Below are 24,729 nucleotides of genomic sequence, written 5' to 3'. Positions count from 1 at the left end.
ATGGATGAGATGTATTTAGTTAAAGATAGAAGAAATGGGGTGGGGGAGGGAGACTGCAGTTAGAAGAATGGAAATAGGGGAAAGATTGAAGTTAGAAGAATGGGCAGGGAATTGAAGTTAGAAAATGGGGAAAATGGGGGGGGATTGAAGTTAGAATAATGGAAATGGGGGAAAGATTGACTGATTAAGTCAAAGTAAAACCCTTTTAAGTTTTTTGAAGATTGGGCAGAAAATGTTCTACTTTATTTATTGAGCCTATAGATACATGTATTAAACTTTTGAATCATAAAAATGATCTATTTGTCATAGGACTTCGAGTCTTCTAAATAGTTTTTTTCCCCCTTTAAAAAAATCATTTTGTTGGGGGCTCATACAACTCTTATCATAATCCATACATACATCAATTGTATAAAGCACAATCGTTTTATGGACTTATGTAGCTGACAGATAATTAATTGTTTTTTACATTTCATTGATTAGTTATCTGTTGGCTGTTATCTGGTATTCATTTATTTCTTAAAACAGAGGTAACAGATAGGATTTGGGAAGTGGAAAGTGACACAATTATGAATTTAAGACAAAAGGATATATTACACCTCTTTGAGCATGTATAATGTTCTGTAAAGGTTTTAAGAAGTGAGAACATTTTGAAAAGGCTACCAGATATGAATAATTGCAAATGTCAAGGGATGAGAGCTCTCTGATAGTGATTTTATTTCTAAAATGTCAGGTATCAGTGCAAAGGTGACATGAATTATTTGAATTAATTGTTCTATATCCCAGAGACGAACCTGCAGAGAAATTGAAGCAAAGCTCTATAACCAAAGGAAAGATTTATCTGAGGCCAAAATGTCAGAGGTAATCAAACATTTAACTTGTGTGTGTAGCTTGCTTGGCATTATATAAATGAACCCCTGGAATTTATTACATACTGGCATACTAAGAAAATCAAATTTTTATAAGGAATAAAGTTGAAGATTGCACTGTCTTTCAGTACATTATTGATAAAAATCTTGATTTTGACATTTTATTTAAAATGACTAATTGCTAACATAAATTCTGTAGAACAAGTTTACACATTTTTATCAAGGTTGTGTGCAACTAAATGAGAGGGCTTCACGAACTTCATGGAGGGAATGGGATTAAAAGACAATGGAATTTCCCCACAAACTCTTGAAGCCCCGCTGTATACAAACCACATATACATAGCGTTCCCATGTATACAGTTCCCGAGCAGAAATACATTCGCCATACTCCAGAAGGCTATCAGTATGCCCTCTTCGACTCTCTGTAATTACAATAACAGTATTGTGAATGGGAATTAGTTTAAAACTGATTCCTACAAGGGGAACATTCATCAGACCTTCTTTCCTACGTCTCTATCAATTTCCAATCTCCTTCACCCACACAGCACTCTCTCACTCCCTTTGTGCATCTATTTATCTGTGTGTGTGTAAGGTTCAAATGAAAGGAACACCATTGCTGGATTTGATAACTCAATAGAATAACTTACAGAATTCACATATGTTATCATATTTATGAATGACAGTTTTATTATAGGAACAGGATAAAATTAGCATCATCATAGGGGAGGTTCAACAAGTCTCCACACCAAGCCCATCACCCATGCCCCACCACTTTGTGTTTTTGCTCATCAGGTTTTACAGGTCTCCCTACTGATCTCTCACATAAAATTATAATCGTCTTTAAGTTAGTGACTATATATTAGAAATCTTTACAACCCTAGGGACAATGAACCGAATGCATTCTTACAACAAAATGAAAATTGGCTCTTAAATGTTTAGAGAATTAAGTCATTTAATTTACAGAACATGCTTATGTAGAGAACACATATGCCTCTAATAAGTAGTGCTCACTTGCAATGAGGAAGATTTTATTCCCAAGGGAATATGTGGGAACATTTTAGGAATCAAAGCTAGGAGAGTTGCTATTAGCATCTTGAGACTAGAGGGGAGAATTGAAAACCATCCTACAATAAATAATATTTTAAAAGAGTTATCCATTCCAAAATGTCAATAGTAGCAAAATAGAACATCACTCTACATTAAGGAACCACCTCATTATCATAAATCTCATATGGGAAATTGGAAATGTATTATTTAAGTAGTCATGTACCAGATTAACTCCTCCATCAGTATCATCGTGATTTATTAGTACTTATATTTTATTTGTGTGCTATATTTATTTATATGCCTACAAATCTACTTCATTTATATGTAAGCATAAATGTAATCAAATCTTTTCAGAGTGCATTTTTCAGTCTTTTCTGCTGGACTCAGCTGTCCAATCCTCTCTTTTACACTAATCTTCCGACACATCCATTGATGTCCAAAGGCAAGAATACTCCATTCTAGAGCTTCACAATGTTTATTTGATACTCTATATAGAAACATATTTTCACATCTTTATGCTGTTTCAATAAGATTTTTGTTTCAGGCAGATAGACATGCACTCTATTTAAAATAGAAGAGCCGGTCGGAAGAGCAAAAGAATGAGACCAAGAGCCTATGAATTTATATTTTCATTAACATGCTGCTGAACCAGCCGTGCAAATGCTAACAGAATCACTGCAAAATATAATTTGCTTCTAAGTCCTACCTTCTCCCAGGAATTGTCTCCCATTGGCAGAGAGTAATTGAAACCTAACAAAGAAATGAAAAGACATAGTTTAAAAGGAGTTCTTTGGAAACAACACTTGGGGTTCTAATGACCACAAGACTGACTTCAGCAGCCACTGTGTGGAAGAAATATTAATCTGTCTGTTTCCAAAAAAGATGTCGCCTAGAAAAACTTAAGAGAAATTCTACTCACCCAAAAGTTTCTTGGAGTTGCAATCCACGAGATGGCAGTGAGTTTAATGACCACAGCAATAAAAGGCTAAAGAGGGCCAGGTCTGATTCTAAACAGTGGCAAACCTTATAAATATCACTATCAACCTTATAAATATCAGTACCTATGAGACTCCTGCTAGTGTATATTTATATGAGTAGTGTTATCATTTCTTGCATGCAATTTAGTTCACATTAAATTTGTTATGTGCAGCCGCCTTTTGTCACTCGGTTAAGTCTTATTGAAACACTTCTAAGTTTACTTATTTAGCACTCATTAATTCTCTTGAAACCTTGAATCTCGTACATGGTATGGATAGATCATAATCCTTTTAGGCAATGATCTAAATTTGGACATTATAAACAATGTTGAATATATATATATATATAATGTATTTTTGATTTCTACAGGACAAACAACCCTTGAGATAGCTGGGGAAATATGTTGTGTTTTGTTTTCATTTACTATATTGCCTTCGCAAATGTCCATAAAGGTTTATATTTTCACTATTTATATTGGAAAAGAAGCTGTTATCTGTGAACGTAGTTTAAACACGTTCATTTATTTGATAAAACAGGTGACAGTAGAAGGCACCTCAGAGCCTCTCCCAATTCCACTGTAACTATAAATTACCTGATCTCACTACAATGTCTGGTGAGTTAGGAATGTTCCAGAAATACTAATTTAGAAATGTCTGGGAATTGCTCAAACCTGTGAAAATGGGAAGCCTTCTTTCAAGAATATTTTATTAAATGTATTTATTGCTCAATTTTATTGTTTTATTTTTCTCTTCTTCCTTTTAAAAAGCATGGCAAAGCTTGTGAGAATCTTGTAACCCAACCTATAACCCACGGTGCCACGCGGATTCCTACTTAGGAGAGAGAATCCTTAAATATTGCAACTCGAGACTTTCATTCTAATTTTTTCTGTAGTTCAGTCACTATTTATGTTGCTTAAAAAGGTGTTTGCAATGAAGACTCATGAGCTCTCCAACCTAATTTACATGATCAATGCTATGTTTTCTTATTTCTGACCCTTCCCCTTTACTTTGAACTTCCCCACTCCAATCAGGAATGGTTATCAATGCATCTTGATTGCTTATTTGCAAGTGCATATAGGAGAAGTTGGTAGAATTCTTCAAATCATCACTAATTTGTGGTTAGTGTGAAAATTTTAATAATAATTGTACTAAATGTATTTTCTTGTAAGTATATAGTTATTATCCTTTTCAAACAGCAATGCAGTTGAAGATGGCCCTTGTAATGTTCTTCTTGATGACGAATGCAGTTCTATTGCTCTTGAATAACTCAGTAAATCATATGACTCAAAATGGCTAATGCTAGTTCATTTCAGCTCCTAATACCTAAAATATCAATCTTTACGCATACTATTTCATTTTGATGGCTTTCAATTTTCCTAGATTTAGACCTTGAACATTCCGTATGCCAGTTTTTAATGGATGCTAGCACCTGTTTCTTCTTATTATGTGTCCTGACCTGTCAACGTATGAAGAACCTTAAGGATCCTCTTCACCCACATTCTGAAAGTTGACTCTTTGAGAAGGCAGCTCTTCCCCTATTAATATTTTGAGTACCTTCTAGTCTGAGTGGTTTGCCTTTCTTCACTAGGCCAGACAATGTTCAGTTGCTCTGCATAAGGGTTTCAGTGGATAACCCATCGGCTGTGGGTGTCTTTGAAAATAGTTCACTCTGGGCGACTCTGTGAGTGTTTGAAATACCTGTGGCATAGCTTTCCAGGATCACAGCATCCCACAAGCCACCGTCATACAACAAACTGAGACAAGAGGTGGAACGTGTGACTGAGCAATCAGGAATGTATATGTTGATGTGGCCTTGGCGCTGGTTTTCCACAGAAAAGGATCTTTTCCCCTGAGATTTCAGTGTCAGTCAATTGGTATCAACCTTCCAACTTCATGTGTTGTGTTCTTTTATATTGAGCAGATGTCACTTTCGTCTGGATTCTGAATATAATACAATCTGTTCTTCAAAAAAATTGTAATGACTGGCCAATGGCTTTAGATAATTTATATATCTGCTAAACTCATGGAGGTTTTATTAATTATTTTGACTTAGTGTCTATCACATTTGTAAAGCTATGGATTTGGAACCACATTTTCAGTAACCTCAATTCAAAATAATGTGATATGAGATGTGTGATAAGGCTGGGCGTGCATGATCGACAGTGTTATTATTCATAAGATCTAACAAAAAAGCATATGGGCACAGAAACGTAATTCCCTTCACAAAGGAAGACTTTTATGCCTATTTTATGTACCATTTGTGAAAGACCAAATAGAGTAGCATTTAAAAGGCAAAAAGCGTTAGCTGTAGATGATAAAATAAAGGTTATTCTAGATAGTGGAATAAATATTTTAAAAATAATTTGTCATACATTTAAACACTAAGGGAATGGTTTTAAACATTTGCCCAGTGTGATATACTACATGTTATCAATGATCTGCTCATTTCATATCGTTACTTGAAAACTATGTAACTGAAGTAAACATAGAATACATTTTAACACCTCTTCATTTACAACTCTTACTACTATTTTATCTTCACTACCCCTCTTAATGTATACTTAAGCAACATAATATGTACTTCTAATCAGTACTTCGTGGTCATTTACATAGATATCAAAGCAAAATAAATTTTATATTGATTTAGAACACATATTTTTTAAGGTTGTTTACAAGAGGTCTCATTCTGAAGACTCCATCACAAGTCAGATCTGACATGTGTCACATGCCCTATTTTAAATTTCAAACTGCCTTCTTCTGTGATACAGAAGCCTCAATAAAATCACAGCAAAAACCTGATCTACCATGAAGTTTGTATCATAACAAGGAAAGCAGCATCATGTCATGTGCCAAGTTCAATGGTCTTTGTCAGTGGACTTGAACCATGCCAAACTTTCTATGCTTTCCCTCTCCTGACACCAACCCTGGACATCAGACCTGACTCTGTTGCACTGTAGTGTTTTCCACCGTAAATCCGAAAACTGAACATCTGTGAGAGAATATCTGAGAATAATAAGATCAGTGAATTATATGCTGCAGTACTGTATGCTATGTGTATCACTAACAAGATGCACATATCAAATAGGAGACTGGCCCTAAGTGCTGTTTATTCTAGTTTGAAGACTGGGCTTACCTGTTCTTCTAAACCCAGCAAACCAAGGACCAAACATTTAGTACTCCCAACTTCATTTTTTTTTATCTGAAATCAGCCTTACTCTGACAAAAGCTAAAAATGGTACATGGTCCATATTCATCATTTCCTTATTCTTCAAAACAAATCTGTAAGGTTGTTGCTAATATTATCCATATTGTGTAAGGGGTAATTTCCTGAAGTATGAAATCAGTCAATTAAATAGATGCATCCACCGCTAAAATCCTAAAATCAAAGTAGAGTATAATTAAAATGATCTGAATACTCAAATTTGCTTTTTGGTAGTGTACCTTCCAGGTTTAAAAATCCAGGACCATATTTTTATTTAAACATCTGTTTCAGATTTTCTTATGTTTATTGTATCTGTTGTTATATAATGGACTTATAGCATGGTCATTAGACCATTTTTCACCTTCACAGTAGAAAGTCATATCTAAAGAGCAGTAATTAGATTTGTACGGGATGGCATTCTCTCTCCCACAGGAGGAAGCTATATGGTTCTATGAATTAACAGTTTGAACTTTTGATTATATATATATATATATATATATTTGAGGTATATTCAAAATAATTTTATCCTGAATTAGCTACATTGCTTTATGTCAATGCTGTTTGAGTTGCCACGGTTGTTCCTGTTATTCTGGCTACTGTGGCAGCTGATATTGCTGCTGAATATGTGCCTTGTTCAAGTAAACACTCTTGCCTAAAACTTCAGACACCAAGTTCTTGTTTCTGCAGTGCTTGTTAGGAATGAACTCCCTGGGACTGTGGGGGCCCAGGAAGGGATGTTCCACCGCTCATTCTAAGGGAATTTTGTTTCTCAGACCATCCACCACTGGATCCGTGAGTCCATTGCCAGAGAAAAGGAGGATCTCTAAAAATGAGTTTATTATCATGACATGCATTTTAAAAAATAAAAGTAGAGGCAAAAAATTTAACTTTTACAAAAAGACAATTGGTTGTTACTGAAAATAGCATCTCATTCATCTGTAAGTTTTTTGATGAAATACTCTTGTTAAAAAACACAGATTTAAAGTTTCAATGCTGAGTGCCAGATAATTTGCAAATAATGATTTGATTTTTATAAGATAGGATAAGAAATAGACATTAATAATTGCAAATAATACAAATATACACATTAAAGAAAAAAAGCTTGCAAATGATGAAATACTTGGCTATTCAGCTGTAATACTGACATTGAAATATTAACCTAATCAGATTTATTTCTTTGTTTGTTTTTCTCATGTTTCCAATCCAGATTTATATTTTTGAAAATAATATCTACTATCAACCTGATATTAAGAGCAGTTCATTACGACTGACATCTTCTGGAAAAGAAGGAATTATTTTTAATGGCATTGCTGACTGGTTATATGAAGGTGAGTTGAACAAAATTACTTACAAAAGAATATAAATGACAAAAGTTCATAACAAATCTACAAGAAAAAATCATGTGTTCTGTAACAATATTTATAGCATTATTTTCCTCATTTCCTTTCCTAATTACTTCATGATCTCAAATCTTTGTATATTTCATTTTTGGTGAATTACATATATTTATATGATTCTACATTTGATGTGGGTGTATTATGTTCAGCTCAGACAGATGTTATTTCACATGGCAAGTGCTGAAAGTGAAGGCTAGTCTTAAATAATTTTGGAATTACATGCTAAACTTTTCCTGTTCCTTAAAAAAGAAAAAAAAGTAAGAAACCTATACTGCTTAAAATGCATGAGCCCCCTAATGTTAATCTTTCCCATTGAGAATATTTCATCACATTTCAAAAGACATTCCATAGACAGAAACATAAAAAGCAATGTAAATGGTTATTTGCAGCAATGCTTCAATCAAATTTTAGTAAAGATGAGAATATAAAAATGAATCAGGCAATGAAAACCCCTTTGCTTTTTTGACTATGCCAGCCTAATCTTGGGCATTGGCTACATGGAGAAGGCCCACAACTTGATTCTAATACCTAGTTTTCAGACTGTGAAAACTACCGTGGCAAATCTGTAGAGGGGTAGACTAAACGAATCTATTTAATTACAAATTATAATGGTAAGCATCATCATGAAGCATCAAATTCACTTAAAGAAGAGTACTTACAAATGCAACTGCCTTATCTCAAAGTAAGGCTATTTATTAATAATTCCAGAAACTATCTCTGACTTTCATTTTTCAAAAGGTAAATTATGACAGTGTCATGGGATTTCCCTTTGAACAAAGAGCCAGGTGGAAGACTACCTTAAAATCAGGGTAGTTCTGGGAAGTCAAGTAGCAGAAGTACTTGATGGCCTTCCTCAGAAGAGTACAGATACTGCAATATACACATTGTCTTTAAAATGTTCTTGCTACTGTGAATGATGTGGACATATAAAGAAACTGTGTCACCTAACCAATTGAAATAAATGGGGTGCTAAGAAGAGCAAAGAAGCGATACAGCCCATTTTAGGGATTTTCATATATCTTCTTAAGGAACATTAATATGAATATGAAATATTAAGAAATGTTACATGAGAAGAAATTGAAAGAGAAATACAAGCAAAGCTACTCTCTTGCAAAGGTAGAACTCTTACACAATACTGTGTGTGCAGGAAACAAAAATCTTTTTTTATAGTACTGGAGCATGCAGTTTTAGACAAATAAGACACCGAAATATAAATGACGATAACCCTAACATAGTACATTTCAATTACTTTTCTACTAGTAAATGGGAAAACTAGTAGAGTTTTTAAAATAAAGAGATGAGAATATTAGATCTTCCATATAAATAGATCATTGTGACAGCAGTGGGAAATAGAGATCTAATACATGAAACACCCAGTGCGCTATTGTAAGGCCATTTCTATATTCTATCAAGACATAATGAGAAACGGATCAGCTTTAAAACATTACGAAGGAGGGAGGGCTCTAAAATAGATGAGCCAATAAATATATCACTGTGACTAAATGGATGGGCTAAATAAAAAAAGTAAAAAATTGTTACGAATGAGCTTTCCGATTTGACTCACTAGTGAAAACTCGGGCAGGCATTGTGGGCAGCAATTCACAGGAATTGTGTATCTCAAGGAACAAGTAATAATTTTGGTCGCAGCATAGTCATTTCAGAGCATGCTAAAATGCTACATTGGGGAACAGAAGGCAATTCTCAACACTGATGCACTTCTAAATCAGCAGCGGGTCTATTCAGTGTAGACTGCTTATTTTATTGAGTTGACCATGGGTCAAGATGACTTGAGGCTCTTTCCCATTGGTAAGATTTCATATAGATTATGGGAAATATACTTTTTAAAATGTAAAGGGAGAAATTAAAAATCATTATCTGTTCAGGAGATTTCTTACTCCATTGGAGAATGAAAATCTATATATCTGGAGTGAAAGTAAGCAGTGTCCTGATCAGTGTATATATGCCAAATTCCTTTCTAAAAACAGGCAGAAAAAAACTTTCTTATGACGTCGTAGGACTGACACATTGCAAATAGACCAAAGGCATCATTGAATTAGAAATGGGAAAAATGGCAAATAAGATTGGGGCAGGGAATGTGCGGATGTGCTTTAAACAACTGATGTATGTATAGGTATGGATGGTGGTAAGAGTTGTATGAGCCCCTAATAAAATGTAAAAAAAGAAAAGAAAGGGAAAAAAAAGAAAATGATTAGGGCAAAGAATGTACAGATGTGCTTTATACAATTGATGTATGCATATGTGTGGATTGTGATAAGAGTTGTATGAGTCCCTAATAAAATGTTAAAAAAAAAAAAAAAAGAAAGGTGAACTTAGAAGAATGAAACCATTTTCATGGTGAGGCTGGTGAAGTACCATGGACAGCGAAAGAGCAACCACCTAGCTTTGAAGGAGTCCAGCCAGAATACTCCATAGAAGTGTTATCCAGAGAGACAAGTCCCTGGAAAATGATATCACAGTTGGTAAAATAGAAGGGCATTGAAAAAGAGGAAGACTCTCCATATGATGGATGGACTGTGTGGCTGCAACAATGAGCACAGACATGACAATGGACGTGAAGATGGTGCAGAGCCAGGTCCTGTTTCCTGCTGTTGTTCATAGGGACGCAGTGATTGGAACCGACTTGAGGGCATTGAACAACAAGTCAAAAAGTATTGCTATAAAATAAAAGCTGTCTGCATTCAAAAACCCATCTGCATGCACCGTTTTTGTTTCCTGGCTGAGATAGTTAATGTTTATTGTGCCAACATGGCTGATAAACACATGTGAGGTAATTGAAAAGCAGAGAAATAAATGACTTGGTGAGCCTCGCCTTTCTAGCTTTCGAGTCTCTTGCTTTCTGATGGTTGGGCCAGGGTGCAGCTGCCCTAGCCAGTTAACTGCTTCAGCTGGCAGGGCTCACTTTCTGCAAGACATCCTAAGGAGAAGCCACATGGACCTACCCCCATGCAGCCCTGGGTGCTGGAGCAGCCTTGTGGTGACCTCCGCAAGTGCTGAGATGCTTACATGTTCACTGACTCAGCTTCCCTATTGCAATTGGCATCATTGTGTGTGTTTTGTGAGATGGAGGAGGACTTTGTGGATTGGTTTCGGACGAGTGGGTTAATGTTGGACTTGTGGGCTTGGGCAGCACTGGGTTGGGATGTTTTCTTGATGTGCACTTACCCTTTATATAAAACTCTCTCGTACACATGAGTTTCTGTGGATTGGTTTCTCTAAAGTACCTAGACTAACACACTGACATATCCTCCAACTAAGTCTATGCTCTTCTGATGGTGGTGTTTCCATTCCTAGATCTCTGTTCCGAAGGCTCTTTGATCTGGCAATTTGGGTATGTTTGAGTAACTGAAATTGTGCTTTAGTGTTTTCTTTGAGTTTAGTTAGAAAAAAGAAGCTTGAAGCGTGAAGATGAGGTAAGCTTCCACTGGCAGAACATCCCTTATCCTGGAAAAAGGATGCAGTGTCTTGAAAGGGAAAAAAAATCCTCAGTGCAAATTCTTGGCTTTTTCTTAAAACATCTCCAAAGTAAGCCTTCATGATCGGCCCGGGTTCTCAAATAAATTTATCAAAATTATCTCTTTAGAAGAAATAAAAGAAAACAATCTGTTTGACCAGCCTTTAATTCATTTATGAAGTCTTCCCAGTATAGTTTTATAAACATATGATCCATCTAAAACCTGGTTGTTTTGTATGGACAGTAGTACTATAAATTTGTGTGAGGCTCACTGGTTTGGAAAGATGTTCACTCGAGTATGATTGTCAACAGTGTGTATGATACTGATGTGTGAAGATTTATTTTTGTTGGCTTACAGAAATCAATTAACATAAATAAAATAATAAAATAAGTGAAAGATTCATGAAGTAATCTAACATTTCCACTTCTTGATTTGCAAACACACACAATGGAAATTCTCCCTGGTATATTCTAAGACAAGATAACATTATTTTATCTCTAAGACAAACAATGTGGTGGCTATTGCTCTCAAAGAGAGTAACTCATGCTGAGTCTTTAAAGGAACTGCAATTGCCTTTAAAAAAAATTTCAACATTTAAGAAAATATTCTACTACTGTGTCAAGTGAAATCATACAAAATAATACACTTCCAAGAGTGGCTAAAGTTGAGAAGAATATTCAAAATAATTTTTAGTGCAATATCCCCAAAGCACATCTAATGGTATCTCATCTAAATCAAAGTTCTTAACATGATATAATTAGGATATTAGATCAAATATTTAAAAAGTAAAAATAAAGTTTACAGTTTCTAAGTTAAAGGTCTTATAGACGTCTAAAAAGTCTTTAGTGTGTTAAATAAAAACAAAACAATTATCACTTTGACGTATTTGAGTGGAAGAAACTTATGTGCCCAAATGATTTATAAAGATTTTAAAAAACCTCATATTATTAGAAAACTCTTAATATCTAATGTATCAATTATTAAACATATTTATTTGCCAGATAATGTCTGATTGCAATGCAATGAGGAATAAGAATTTTTGTGTTTTGTGTATTACCAATTTAGTGGTGTAATAGCCATTTAAACAACTATTCCATTAGGAGAAAGTAGGGACTTGGTAAACAGAATAATAAGTGAAACAAAATCGGATGGGACAGAGAAACCGAATATTGCTTCAGGAATCCTCATCATATAATGGGTTACCTGTTGGGCAGTAATTCCAAATCAGTCATTCAAAATCATCAGTAACTCTGTGGGGAAGAGATAAGGCTTTCTACTTCTGTGAAAACTTAATAGTCTAGGAAACCTACAGGGGCAGTTCTCCTCTGCCCTATAGGTGTGTATGACTCAGAATGCCTATTTTAATTTTATTTTTGCCTTCTCTTAACTATGTGAAGTTATATTAATCCATTAATGTATACACCATATACTTATTGCCTATCTACTATTTGGAACAAAATATAGAGATAAAACCTGGGTAATAGTGGCATCAACAGTGTTGAGTCACTGGTGAGGTCAATTAAGCTAAGGGCTCTGAATTTAACACTAAATTTTCCATCAGATTGTTAATGAAAATGGCAAGAGCAAATAGATAAATGGTGAAGCCAGGTTTTAGTTACTGCAGGTGCAAGTGGATTGCAATAGAGTGATATATATAGACAATCTACTCAAGGAAATAGGAAGCGAAATGGAAGAGAGCAGGGGTGGGGGGAATTCAACCATGAGCCCAGAGTTGTCTGTAACATTTTGAGGAAATCCTGTATAAAATAAATTAAATATGGTTAAATTAAGCTTGCTTTTCAAAATGACATATTAATCAGAACACAATGATTATATATTAGTTTTTTTAAGTGCTTTGTGCCGGGGCTCTGGTTTAAATGGTCTGGGATTTAGAACTCCATGTGTTGAAAACTCCATCTGTTCTGCAAAGAGCTTTTCTTAATAAGTGTAATAAAAATAATAAAGAGCCCAAACTATGCAACAGGTAATGGAATAAAATGTGTACAATAAAATTATTTGTGATTAATACAATATAATGAACATGGGTAGTTTCAGTGTAAGAGACAAAGCCTCTTTTTTTTCAATGAAAGAGGCCATGTGTTATTTAAGAGATATTTAAACAAATATCTATTATTTGATTTTTGTTGTCTTCTGATTAAATTCTGTGAGCATACTATTTTTGACATTTCACCTTTTTTTATTATAGAAAGCATTAGTAATATATCACTGTAAAATAAATGAAGGTGGTTGATTTCTAGTTTCTAATGAAAATACTCTGGAAGATGGGCCATGGTTAACCCTTGAAAAATACTTGGACTCATTTGTTTCAATACTTATGATATATCTCACCTTTTGAAACTCAGTGTTATATGTATAATTATGTATATTTATATCTCTTTAGATTTTGATATCACCTCCTATGACTAGAAGTTTCACTCATTTTGGTACTTGATATGCTTTATTAAAAATAGAATGACAGCTATACATATGTATATGTGGTAGTTTGGGTAGACTAGAGAAACAAATTTGTGGACACTCATGTGTATGAGAAAGAGGTGTATATACAAGAGCAATTGAATATTGAGAAAACGTCCCAGCCCAGTCCAGATCAAGTCCTTAAGCCCAATATTAGCCCAAATGTCTGATATCAATCTATAAAGTCCTCTTCAGACTCATGAAACATATGCAATGATGCCGAATGCAGGAAGATCTAAGGCCAGTGGATTGAAAGTCTTGTAGATCTAGTGGCGTTGTAAGTATCTCAGCACTAGCAGGAGTCTCTGTATGGGCTCTCCAGTTCGAGAAATCTGGTTGCATCAGAATAGGGCCATGTGGCTTTTCTCCAGCTACCAGGATGTAACGCCATGTATCTTGTCAGTAGAGCATCTCTCAGGGAGTGAGCAGAGAGAGAGAGAAGTGTCGCCCACCTCCAAGGAGGAAATAACGGAGTTCACAGAATTCTCAGGAGAAGGCTATGCCTACACAGAGGCCTCATTGGCTATGACCCCATTGACAGACTAGACTCTACCCCCTTCACTCTTAATCCTCTCCAGTCCCAAATTGACACCAGGCTATGTAACTACCACAGAACCATACTAATTGGTCTTGGAAGAAGTTCGGTCAGAATGTTCTTTAGAGGCAAAGTGGGAGGGCCTATATCTTACATACTTTGGGCATGTTTTCAGGAGAGATTAGTCCCTGAAGAAGGACATCATGCTTGGTAAAGTGGAGGTCTCCCAAAAAAGAGGAAGGCCTTCAAACAGATGGCTTGACCCAATACTTCAAGAAAGGGCTCAAGTAAAGGATCTGAGACTTGGTGAAGTGGAATGGAATGAGAAAGAGGAAGACCTTCAGGAAGACGGATTGACATAGTGTCTGTACAGTGTTTTCAATCACCTCATATGCGTGAGAAAGTTGAACAACGAATAAGGAAGACCACAGAAGAAGGTTGCAATTGTATTGTGTGTTGGAGGAGACAATTGACGATAAAATAGACTGCTGGTAAACAAATATGCCTTGGAAGATGTACGGATTGAATGATTTTTACATGCTAGGCTGATTTCTTTGCACTTCGGATATTTTATAAGAAGAATCCAGGGATGGGAAAATATATTTAATAAAAGTGGAAGGTCATGAAGGAGCCTAGTGGATTACACATTGTTCTGTTAGCCATCCAGTCAGTAGTTCAAACACACAAGAAAAAGATGAGGCTTTCTGTTCCCGTAACTCCACTCCAGTTATACTCTGAATGGATTGATGGGTTGCAATGAGGCAGAATCAACTGAATGGCGGGGATTTTGGTTTTTAGTTTGGTAAAGATGATGGGGTGGCACAGTGATTGAAACAATGGACTCACACATAACAATGGTGTGGATGGCAAAGGACTGGATATTGTTTGTTTTTTCTATTGTGTATAAATTTTCTATGAGTTCTAAAATACTTGATGGCAGCAAACAAAAATAACAATATTTATTTTCCCGGTCAATATGCCCTATTTATAATGTACATCTCATCAACAAACTTGCAAGTCCTTAAGTTAGGTCCAAGAGTCCAACTGGCAAAAAAAAAAGTGAATTCAAAATTCAATAGTTTATGGTTTTATCTGACGGGACTCATTATCAATGTGGAATTATAAGAAATTATATAAAAACAAGAGTCAGTGTCAAGAGTGAAGCCATTATCACTTCAAGTGTTTTGGAAAGTTAGCAGATGCTAAAAACTCGAAGGCGAGACCTTGTAGAGGTTTCACAGCAGTAGACATGTGCTTTGATTCAGGAATACAGTCAATCTATACAAGTTGCGCCACAGTGAAAGGTAAGGACACAAATTCCACAGCCCGCTCTCTCCCCTCTATCTGATTTTCCCGGGATCCATACAACTAAAAGTCACACCGTGTGGATGTGTTGTTGATGGCGTATGCATCACACAGCTTATTGGTAGAAGTGTGGAGAAAATTTTCTGAAGGGAAATGGAAAATAACAAGTATAAGAAGCCTCTTTTGTTCCCCAGTGGCTGCCTTTAGTACCTGTCCAAATAAAAAGCTCTTGTTTCCCCAAAGGTGCCCTCAAGTCCCCTGTGGACTCCTGCACTTCTTCCTCACGCCAGATCATTGATGCTCCTCCTGAAATCGAAAACATTAGCCACTGTGATGGTTAAGACTTAAGGCAACTAGACACATTTGGGTGGGGGGAGGTGGAGCTCAATCTATCAATTGGGTCATAACTTAGTGGCAGCTCTCTGGTGTCATAATCTTTTTGCATAAGAGAGAAGGTAGGCACCTTCTGCTGAGCTGCCAATCCCGGAGCCACCCCAGGTGCTCTGCAAAGACTACCCAGAGAGGATTCATTAAGTCGACTTGGATTCATATAATCTCTGTTTCTATCAGCCTGTACCCCTGCCCTTCCCTGATTCATCATCCTGCTTCACGTCCATCAGCTTCCACGAATCTGGAGAAGTCCGACATGAACCAAGCGGACTTACCTGTTTCTACAACAGCATGAGCCATTTCTTGATATTAATCTCTTTTTATGCACAGACACATGCAATGTCACTGGTTCTGCTGCTCTAGAGAACCCAACCTAAACCAGCCACCCTTTTTGTTTTCTTCTATATACATTATAAGAAAATTAATTGGTTGGTCATGTGACCTGCCTTGGTAATATTAGCTGCCTTCTTCAATTACTACATTCTTTAATCCCTTACTTGCTGCCAGGGTATTGACTAAGCAGGTTATATTCCTGGTAAGTAAATTGAAAAGTTTATTCCTGCCTAAATGTACCCCTTGTATCTCTGTTTTATCAGGTTTCTTAGCATCCAAGTTGCCTTTGACCAGTACTAATGGGTAAATTAATATTTTTTAATCTTCTCATGATCCTCCTTTGTATAACCAATACACATCCTTCCTCCCTCCCGGCACACCCCATCATGGGCAGATGAGATCTCTCATCAAAGACACCCAGATTTTCTGGCTACTCCGAATCCAACCCAAATAGAATGAGTTCGAAATGGCGAGGGGAGGAGAGGGTGATGGCGGGTAGTGGGGGCTCGGGGGTGCGTTCAGTGTTCAAATTGAAGGAAAGGATCTGAAATTATATTTCCGTTAGATACTTTCCTCCATTATCCAGTGGGTGCTCTAGTCCACCAAGTTAAATATCTCAACAACAACAGAATGTCCAGGAGGTTATTGCTGTAAAAGAGAGACGTGTCACTGACACTTCTATGCCCTGCTCTCTCCATCTGCATCCCCTGCCTGTGGAGGAGAGGAACACTGCTTCCTGCAGGATATGCATAAACTTCAAGGTTGTTCTGCATCAAATATTGTGAATCTGAAGTAGAGCAGAGCATTTTTTTTCTTCTGTCAAAACAGTCAACTTTATATAATAGAACAGGAAATGTGAATGTGGTTTATTTCAAAGAAACTCTTTTTAAAAAAAAGTTTACCTAAATATATACGCAAAGTTAGAAGAGATACCCCACTCTACCTTACACTTCTGGAACTCCACAAAGTTCACCAAAGTTGAATACTCCAAAAATTTTAAAAATAATTGGTGTTTAAAAATCACTGCTGTCAGATCACTCTTGATCTAAAGTAGATAATACGAGAGAGATGTTTACCTGAGTTCATTGACTATGCGAGGATATTCAACTGTGTGGATAATTTTAATTTGAAGATAAGATTGCAAAGAATTGGATTTCCTGAACACTTAATTGTGTTCTTACAGATGCTGTAAATATGAGGAGCCAATTGTTTCAACAGAACAAATGCATATTACATGGTTTAGAATTAGTAAAGAAATACATCATGCTTTTACCCTTTCATCGTATTATTAAATCTGTACGCTGAGCAAATATTCTGAGAAGCCAGGTCACATGAAGAAGAATTCAGCATTAGGATTGGAAGAATACTCATTAGTAATCTGCAAAGTGCATTTGATACAATCTTGATTGCTAAAACCAAAGAGGACTTTTAGAACTTACAGCAGAGTCAAAGATTACAGCCCTCACTATGCATTATTCTGTAATACAAAGAAAATTTTAAAAATCTACACAGCTGGGTCCAATAGTGATAACATGATAAATGGAACAAAAAAGAGGAACTTGGCAGTAATTTCATTTTACTTGGATCCATAATCAACGTCTATGGAAACAGCATTCAAGAAATAAAAAGAACTGGACAAATCTGCACTAGAGATCCCTTTAAAATGTTAAAGGGATCTCTAGTCTCAAGTGCACTTATCCAATCCAGCCCTGGAATCAGTGGGTGAGCACTTAGAAACCACCAGCCTCTCCTCAGCAGGAAGTTGAAGTTTCCTACTCTCCTACAGACTTAGAATCTCAGGAACCCACAATCTAGAGGCAGAATCTATCCAATGGCAGTGAGTGTGCTTCATAATCATTTCAAGGCTGAACAGGAAACATGGAAGCCCGAAGAAGAGTTGATGTCCTTGGATTGTGGTGTTTTTTGGTTAAAAAACAAAACAAAACATTTTATTGGGGGCTGTAACAGCTCTTGTTACGTGCCATGCATCCATTATATCAAGAATATTTGTACATATGTTGCCACCATCATTTTCATAACATTTTCTTTCTACTTTAACCCTTGGTATAAGCTCCTCTTTTTCCCCTCCATCCTCCCACCCTCGTGAATCCTTGATCAATTATATATTGTTATTATTATTTTTTTGTGTCTTATCTTGTCCATTGTCTCCATTTACCCACATTTCTGTTACTCATTCCTTTTTGGGGCGGTCGTGCTATATATCCAACCTTGTGACGGGCTCTCCCTTTTTCCACCTTCCCACTCTCCAACCAACCTCCTACCCTCATGATATCATGTCCTCACTACTGTACCTGAGGGGTTTATCTGTCTTGAATTCCGTGTGTTGAGAGCTCTTATCTGTACCAATGTGGTTCTCCAGTCTAGCCAGATTTGCCAGGTAGAACCAGGCCATGGTAGTGGGGGAGAGGTGGGAGGAGCCATCCAAGAATAGAAGAATGATGTATGTTTCCTCAGTGCTATACTGCACTTTGGTTGAATCGTCCCTTCCTTTTAAACCTTCTGTGGGGGCATATCCAATTGTCTACAGATGGGCTGTGGGTCTCCACTTCAACTCCCCTCATTCACATTGATATAATTGTTTGCTTTGGATCTTTTGATACCTGATAGTTGATCCCATTGACACTTAATCACACAGGCTGCTGTGCTTCTTCCATGTGGGCTTACTTGCTTCCCTGCTAAATGGCTGCTTGTTTAACTTCAAGCCGTTAAGAGCCCAGATGCTGTACTTTTTGATAGCCACCCATCATCTACTATCTTCACCACATTTGCTTATGCACCCATTTTGTGTTCAGAGATCACTTTGGGAAGGTGAGTATCAAAGAGTACCTAGTGATTTGAGCAAAGTATTCTTGGGGTAATGGAACTCTTGAGTAGAGGCCCAAAGTCCACCTGCTAATATTTAACATATAAACATATGTACATTGGCTGCTATCCCTTTCATTTTAAATCTATATGCCTAGAGTTATACCTAGGGAACTATATATTATTTTTGTTTTGTTCAGTTTTTTTCTTCATTTTTCTTTTTCTTTCACCCTCTGTATATAAGATAGATGGGATGAACAATTGAGAGAAGAAAACAATAGTTCCAAGTGGTTCCAAGGGGATATGGGAGAGGAGGGGGTAAGGAAGGGGAGTGGAGAGCCAACAAACTCAGGGCTAAGGGAACAACAAGAAATTTAAAATTGATGGTGAGGAGGCCATATAATGCCTCGTGAGGTTTGATCAAGTGCAATGTATCTGAGAGGAATTACTGAGACCTGAACGGAGGGTGAGCATGATAGTGGGCTAGGAGGAAAGTGAAAGGAAATAGAGGAAAGAAGTGGGAGGAAAAAGCTATTTGTAGAGGTATATCTATAGGATTGTTGTGCTTTTTATGAGCATTGAGTGTATCATGCACCACCAGAACAGTGAGCCAATAATTCTTAGAAGAGATATAGGTAATGTGATTGATATGATTTCATCTCATGTTTTGGACATGTTACCTTGAAGGGCCAGTCTCTGCAGAAGGGCAATCATGCTTCTTAAATAAAGGGTCAGTGAAATCAGAGAACTTTTGAATGAGGCCTTGGCTGTAAAAATAGCTCAGACATCTGACTGTTTGTGATGACGGCACAAGTCTCGGTAGTGTTCTGTTGTACGTAGGGTAGATCTGAGTTGAACTAAATTGACTGCACCTAACAACAGTAGATACACTGGTGGCATAGGGGGCTATGCGATGGGTTAACATTGAAGTCACGAGTTCAAATTCACCAGTTACCCTGAGGGAGAAAGATGAGGCTCTCTACTCCTGTATAGATTTACAGCCTCAGAAACCCAACGGAGAAGTTTTACACAGTAACTGTTCAGAAAGCGTGAGTACAATGCATGTGTTTAGCACATCTCCCAATCTGAAATTCCAAGTGTAAGATCATCTTCACCAGCATCTTTATCCTAGTGTAGGAAGCTATGAAGTTGAGGCTCTAATTTGTTTTGCCACCCTGCTGTCTTTTCTATTCTGTGATGTGCTTGGCATTTAGGCTAAATTTTCTTGAAGGGAAACTAAACAAATAGGCCATTTGTTAATAATTTCATTCCATAATTTTATTATCTCTCTGGTCTATGTCATTCTCTAGAGTGTCAGAAGAATCATGTGTATGTAGTAACCTCGTAAACACCATTGTTTTATATAGCAAATAAATATATCTTCTTACACTCCCTATGTAATCCTTTGCTACATAAATGATAATTGATTAATCATGACACATCTTATTGTGGATTGCCTAGATCACATTTACCTATGGAAATGTAATTATTAAATTATTCATTTGCGTACTCAACTTATCCCAGACTCTAATGGTGAGGTTCTCTCTTCTGACTTTACTTCTGATTAATTATTTTATCAGTTAAGGACTTAAAAGAGAAAAAAAGAGATGTTTTTAGAGTAGAATTACTTAAGGAACATGTATTTATAAAAAGGACATGTGAAAGGAAACCACAAAAATCTATACTAGTAGCAGCCAAACTGTTGGCCAGTAGAGATGAGACATTATCAGCTAGGTTAGGAGAAATGTGTGTAGAGCAGGCTGCATTGTCTTGAGCGTGACACCATCCCAAGCCAATGGACAGCCTGAGCCGCCTTTGAAGAAGAGAGCCCTGAGAACAAATAGCCTGCGTGGATTCTCCTCATCTAATATGGTGCCAAAACACCGCAATGATCACATGTAATTTGCAGCCAGAGGGCATGGAGGCCCTGTTTCTGTAGCTCACACAGGTTAATTTTCTGAGCCAAAAAAGCAGGTTCATAAGCTGGAATGAGGATCTGGGGTCACATGGAAGATATCCAGGATTCCATTTCCTAGGAGTCTAATAGAGTTTAATAAATGCAATGCATGCTGACCCTGTTTGATGATGAACGCATGGGATTTTATTGAGTGCAAATATGAATGTGGCATAAATATAGTTTGATGTCATATCTGACTCTTCAGTGTTTACTTTCTTTTTACTGCAATATTGCTTTCATCTGCTTTGTTCACATTGCTGTCAATCCACAAAATCCTGAGAACATTACTTCATTCATTTCTCCCTCTGCAAATAATTTTATTCAGAATACAAAAGGGTAACTCAAAAATAGAGACTCCTCAATAAGTTTATACCTTCCAACACACTGACTACAAAACAACCTACATGTGAATGCACACTGATGGTTTCAAGGAAAGATATTGGTGGGTGATTGAACCCACATCACTAGAGGTGATTTCAAATACCGCTCGTTTCTTCTAGAGGAGCTTCTCCATTCTCACGTCGCTCACTGGTGGTCACCAGACGGAGAAAGGCTTGCCTTCCTGATGATAAATGACTCCTTGGTGCCTAACATGGTCATCCCTCGCTTTACCGGAGCGTTATATCCCCAAGGAAAACAGTATCCATATCCTAAGGTAAGTAAGGTGGCAGTGCCAGCATCTTCTCTGTCTCTGCAGACGTCAGTTGATGGATGGTCTTACTGGTCCATGTCTTTGGAGAAAAACAAAATAGAAGTTTTACCTGACTCTTCCTTATATTGCTTGCATATAGCTGTAGATGGTGCTTGAGTATAAGGGGGTAGCATATTATTTTGAGTGAGGAAAGACTTATTTTGATTTGTTCAGCATTGCTTTTCCTTTAATGCTCACTTTCCTAACCCAAGTCATGGTATTTTTAACTGCCTCGTGTCTATATGGAAGTTCAGCATTGAATAAGGAACACCAAATATTAATGGATGCATTTGAATTATGATGTTGGCAAAAATTATTGATAGCACTGCGGGCCGTGCGAAGAACAAACAAGTGTGTCTCGCAAGAAGTACAGCCAGAATCCTTCTTAGGAGAAAGCGTGGCAAGGTGGCATCTCATAAAATATGGACATGTTTTCAGAAGAGACTAAACGTTTCTGCTCACTTGGTAAAGTGAAAAGCCATCGAAAAAGTGGAGACAAACACGAATTGAAACGAGCTGCAACAATTGGCTCAAACATGATAATTGTGAGGATGGTGCAGGGCTGGGCAGTCAGTCATTGTGTTGTGTAAAGGATTGCTATGGATGGGAACCCACTCCATAGCACCTAACAACAGAGTTGAGATAGCCATAGAAATAATTACAGCAACACAATGGTTGTTTACTAATTTTATAGATCGCATGCGTTTGTAAGATGCTTTCTCTTTCAGAGTGACTCCCACTTGCTCTTTTTTTTTCCCTTTCACAAATTTATTATACAAACAGGCGAACAGATTCTAGGAGGCGATATGTTTTCTTTTAGGTTTTAACCAAACTCGCAGAAGTTTACTTAAAGTAGACAAAGAGCTCAAATGTATTGAGTTTATCCTACTTTCTATAACTGCCAAAGGTTAATTTTAAGACTTTAAAGAGGTTGCTGGTATCAAGACATGTCCTTGCCAAGTCAATCACTGTTTTTGACACTCCTTTCTTCATCTACTGCCAATGATATAGCTATATAGTGGTACGCATGTAGATAGCCTCACACTACTAGATGTAGGTGTACGTGATGATGAAGGTTGTGAATGTTAATATCTACTCTTGAAACGTACGGGGGAAAATGAAGACCAAATGACGGAATATGTGAAGCTATATTGTAGAGGACAAAGCCAAAAGAGAATTCTAAGTTCTCATGCTGTGTTACGTAGAAATATCTACCTACCCAGACAGTTAAGACAATAGACCTAAAAGACAGCAAAATTGTATTATGGCTCTGTTTCTCTGAATACATTGCAGCATCATTTTGACTATGCTTCTCAAATTTTCAAATACTCACACATGACTGCTTAGACTTGCTCTTACTTAAGTCATAAACTTTCAAAAAGTGATACTTTAGGAATGGAAGCAACTCCTAGAGTTCAGATCAAAATGTGTTTTAAATTACACTAGATTAAAATGTGAGTGGCAAATACTCAATGTGGTGAGGTTTACTGATGAAATACTTACACTAAACAAATAGATTTGTATTTTACTTAATTCAGCATGATTCAGAAACTCATAAAAAAAACCCTGTCATTAGCAACTCAGCACAAAAGAGATGCACAGCTCCATCTCTGTAACCTCAGGTTAATCTTCTTAATTAAAGCATCATCTTGTTTAATGGCAATTTACTTTCCAGTAAAATAAGGTTAATTATTACTGAGGACTCATGTTTCAGAATTATAGAGGAAAGAATTGTGTGAATTTGCAGTCTCCACGGAAAATGTGACTGTAAAAGGCAAATAGATGAAGACCAATATTTCCAAACTATTGAAACAATTCAAATATTAAAAGGTACAAATGAACTTGCAATGTGCATTGATTTGCAAACTTGATGGGAATACAAAAATCTAATTGTCTGTTTAGATATTGAAATTATGTATGCCTAACAGATGAATTTTGGACACAGAAGTCGGTTTAAATTCAGTTTTAATTTTAAAACTGATCCAATGTGTACACATTATAAATGTGTTCAAGTAGAAGGTAATTAAAATATAAGCAATCTTTTTCAGATATGAGCTAACGGTGTAACTGACATGAAAAATAACTGCATATGTATTTGACAAAATATGTTGGAAAATTATCCATCTTTGTTGAAAGTTCACAGGTTCATAGTTAATTTAATTTCCCTTTTTATTAATAATTGTATCACATTTTAAAGATGTTGACAAAACATCTCTCACCCCAAATACAATTTTTATTTTTCTAAAATATGTTTTGCTATTCAGCATGTTCAATTGTAACCACTGTTTTTTTTTCAAATAACCTGTCATTTTTAAGAATTCTTTTTAATTAGAAAATGTATGTATTTCTAGTCATAGAAATCATCTTCTGTGCTGGTCTGTCTAAAAAATATTTTTACCTATAGAAGTTTCTTTGGATCAAAACTTCTGACTGTTGTTAGAGTTGTGTTGGCCTTATCAAATGAAAATAAAAATTGAGAGAATCTTTAACAATCAGTTCAGAGTAATATGGTAAGCAAATAATGAAGTCAGAGTCACAATTTTACATGTATCTTTCTGACTCATACTTTAAGCCACATTAGCTGTAAAAATGTGGTCCCTCAACCAGTTGTGCTACTCCCAGAAGTGAACTTTCTAGAAAGGCAAGTTTATATATGAACATTCTTAGGTGCCCTTACGTTGATTGGGCCTAGGGGACTCCGTGTGTAACAGAGCAAAACCGTGCTTGGCCCTGCACCTTCCTCACAATTATGTTTGAACGCATTGTTGCAGCCATTGTGAAGACCCGTCTCCCTGAGGGACTTCCTCATTTTCCTTGACCCTGCATTTTACCCTTACCGGAGACTGATCTCTTCTGATAGAATGTGAGAGAAGTCTCTCCATCCTTGGTCTCAGGGAACATTCTGGCTGTAGTTCTCCCGAGAGAGATGTGTTTGTTCTTCTGGCAATCCACGGTGCTCTCAATTTCATCACCACACCATGGTTCAAGGGCATCAATTCTTCTTTGGTCTCCCTTCGTCACTGTCCAGCTTTCACATGCACATGCAGTGATCGTATATGCCCAAACACACACACATACAGAGGGAGTGGAAGGGGCGAAGATGCAGTGATTCTATGTACACAAGCACACACATGGGGGTAGTGGTGGTGGAAGGGGCTTCAAAGAGTTAGTAGTAAGTGGAATTAAAAGATAATGGAATTTTTCACGAAATTTATGAAAGTCCCTTGTGTGTATGTGTTCGTCTGTATTTTATAACAG

General features: G+C 36.7%; 1 protein-coding gene across 2 annotated transcripts in view; it reads left to right on the top strand.

Annotated features, from left to right (window-relative positions):
• DPP10 (dipeptidyl peptidase like 10) overlaps positions 1–24,729 on the top strand; it is a 775,824-nt gene that overhangs the window by 625,944 nt on the left and 125,151 nt on the right. For both annotated transcript variants that reach the window (XM_075529534.1, XM_075529533.1), the window contains 2 exons: positions 7,300–7,420; positions 21,281–21,435. In XM_075529534.1, the coding sequence (XP_075385649.1) occupies positions 7,300–7,420; positions 21,281–21,435 (276 nt within the window). The remainder of the gene's footprint in view (positions 1–7,299; positions 7,421–21,280; positions 21,436–24,729) is intronic.

The sequence above is a fragment of the Tenrec ecaudatus genome, chromosome 13 (assembly GCF_050624435.1).
Source record: "Tenrec ecaudatus isolate mTenEca1 chromosome 13, mTenEca1.hap1, whole genome shotgun sequence".
Taxonomy (NCBI): Eukaryota; Metazoa; Chordata; class Mammalia; order Afrosoricida; family Tenrecidae; genus Tenrec; species Tenrec ecaudatus.
The sequence above is the reverse complement of the archived record's forward strand: the minus strand, read 5'-3'. Positions and strand labels throughout refer to the sequence as shown.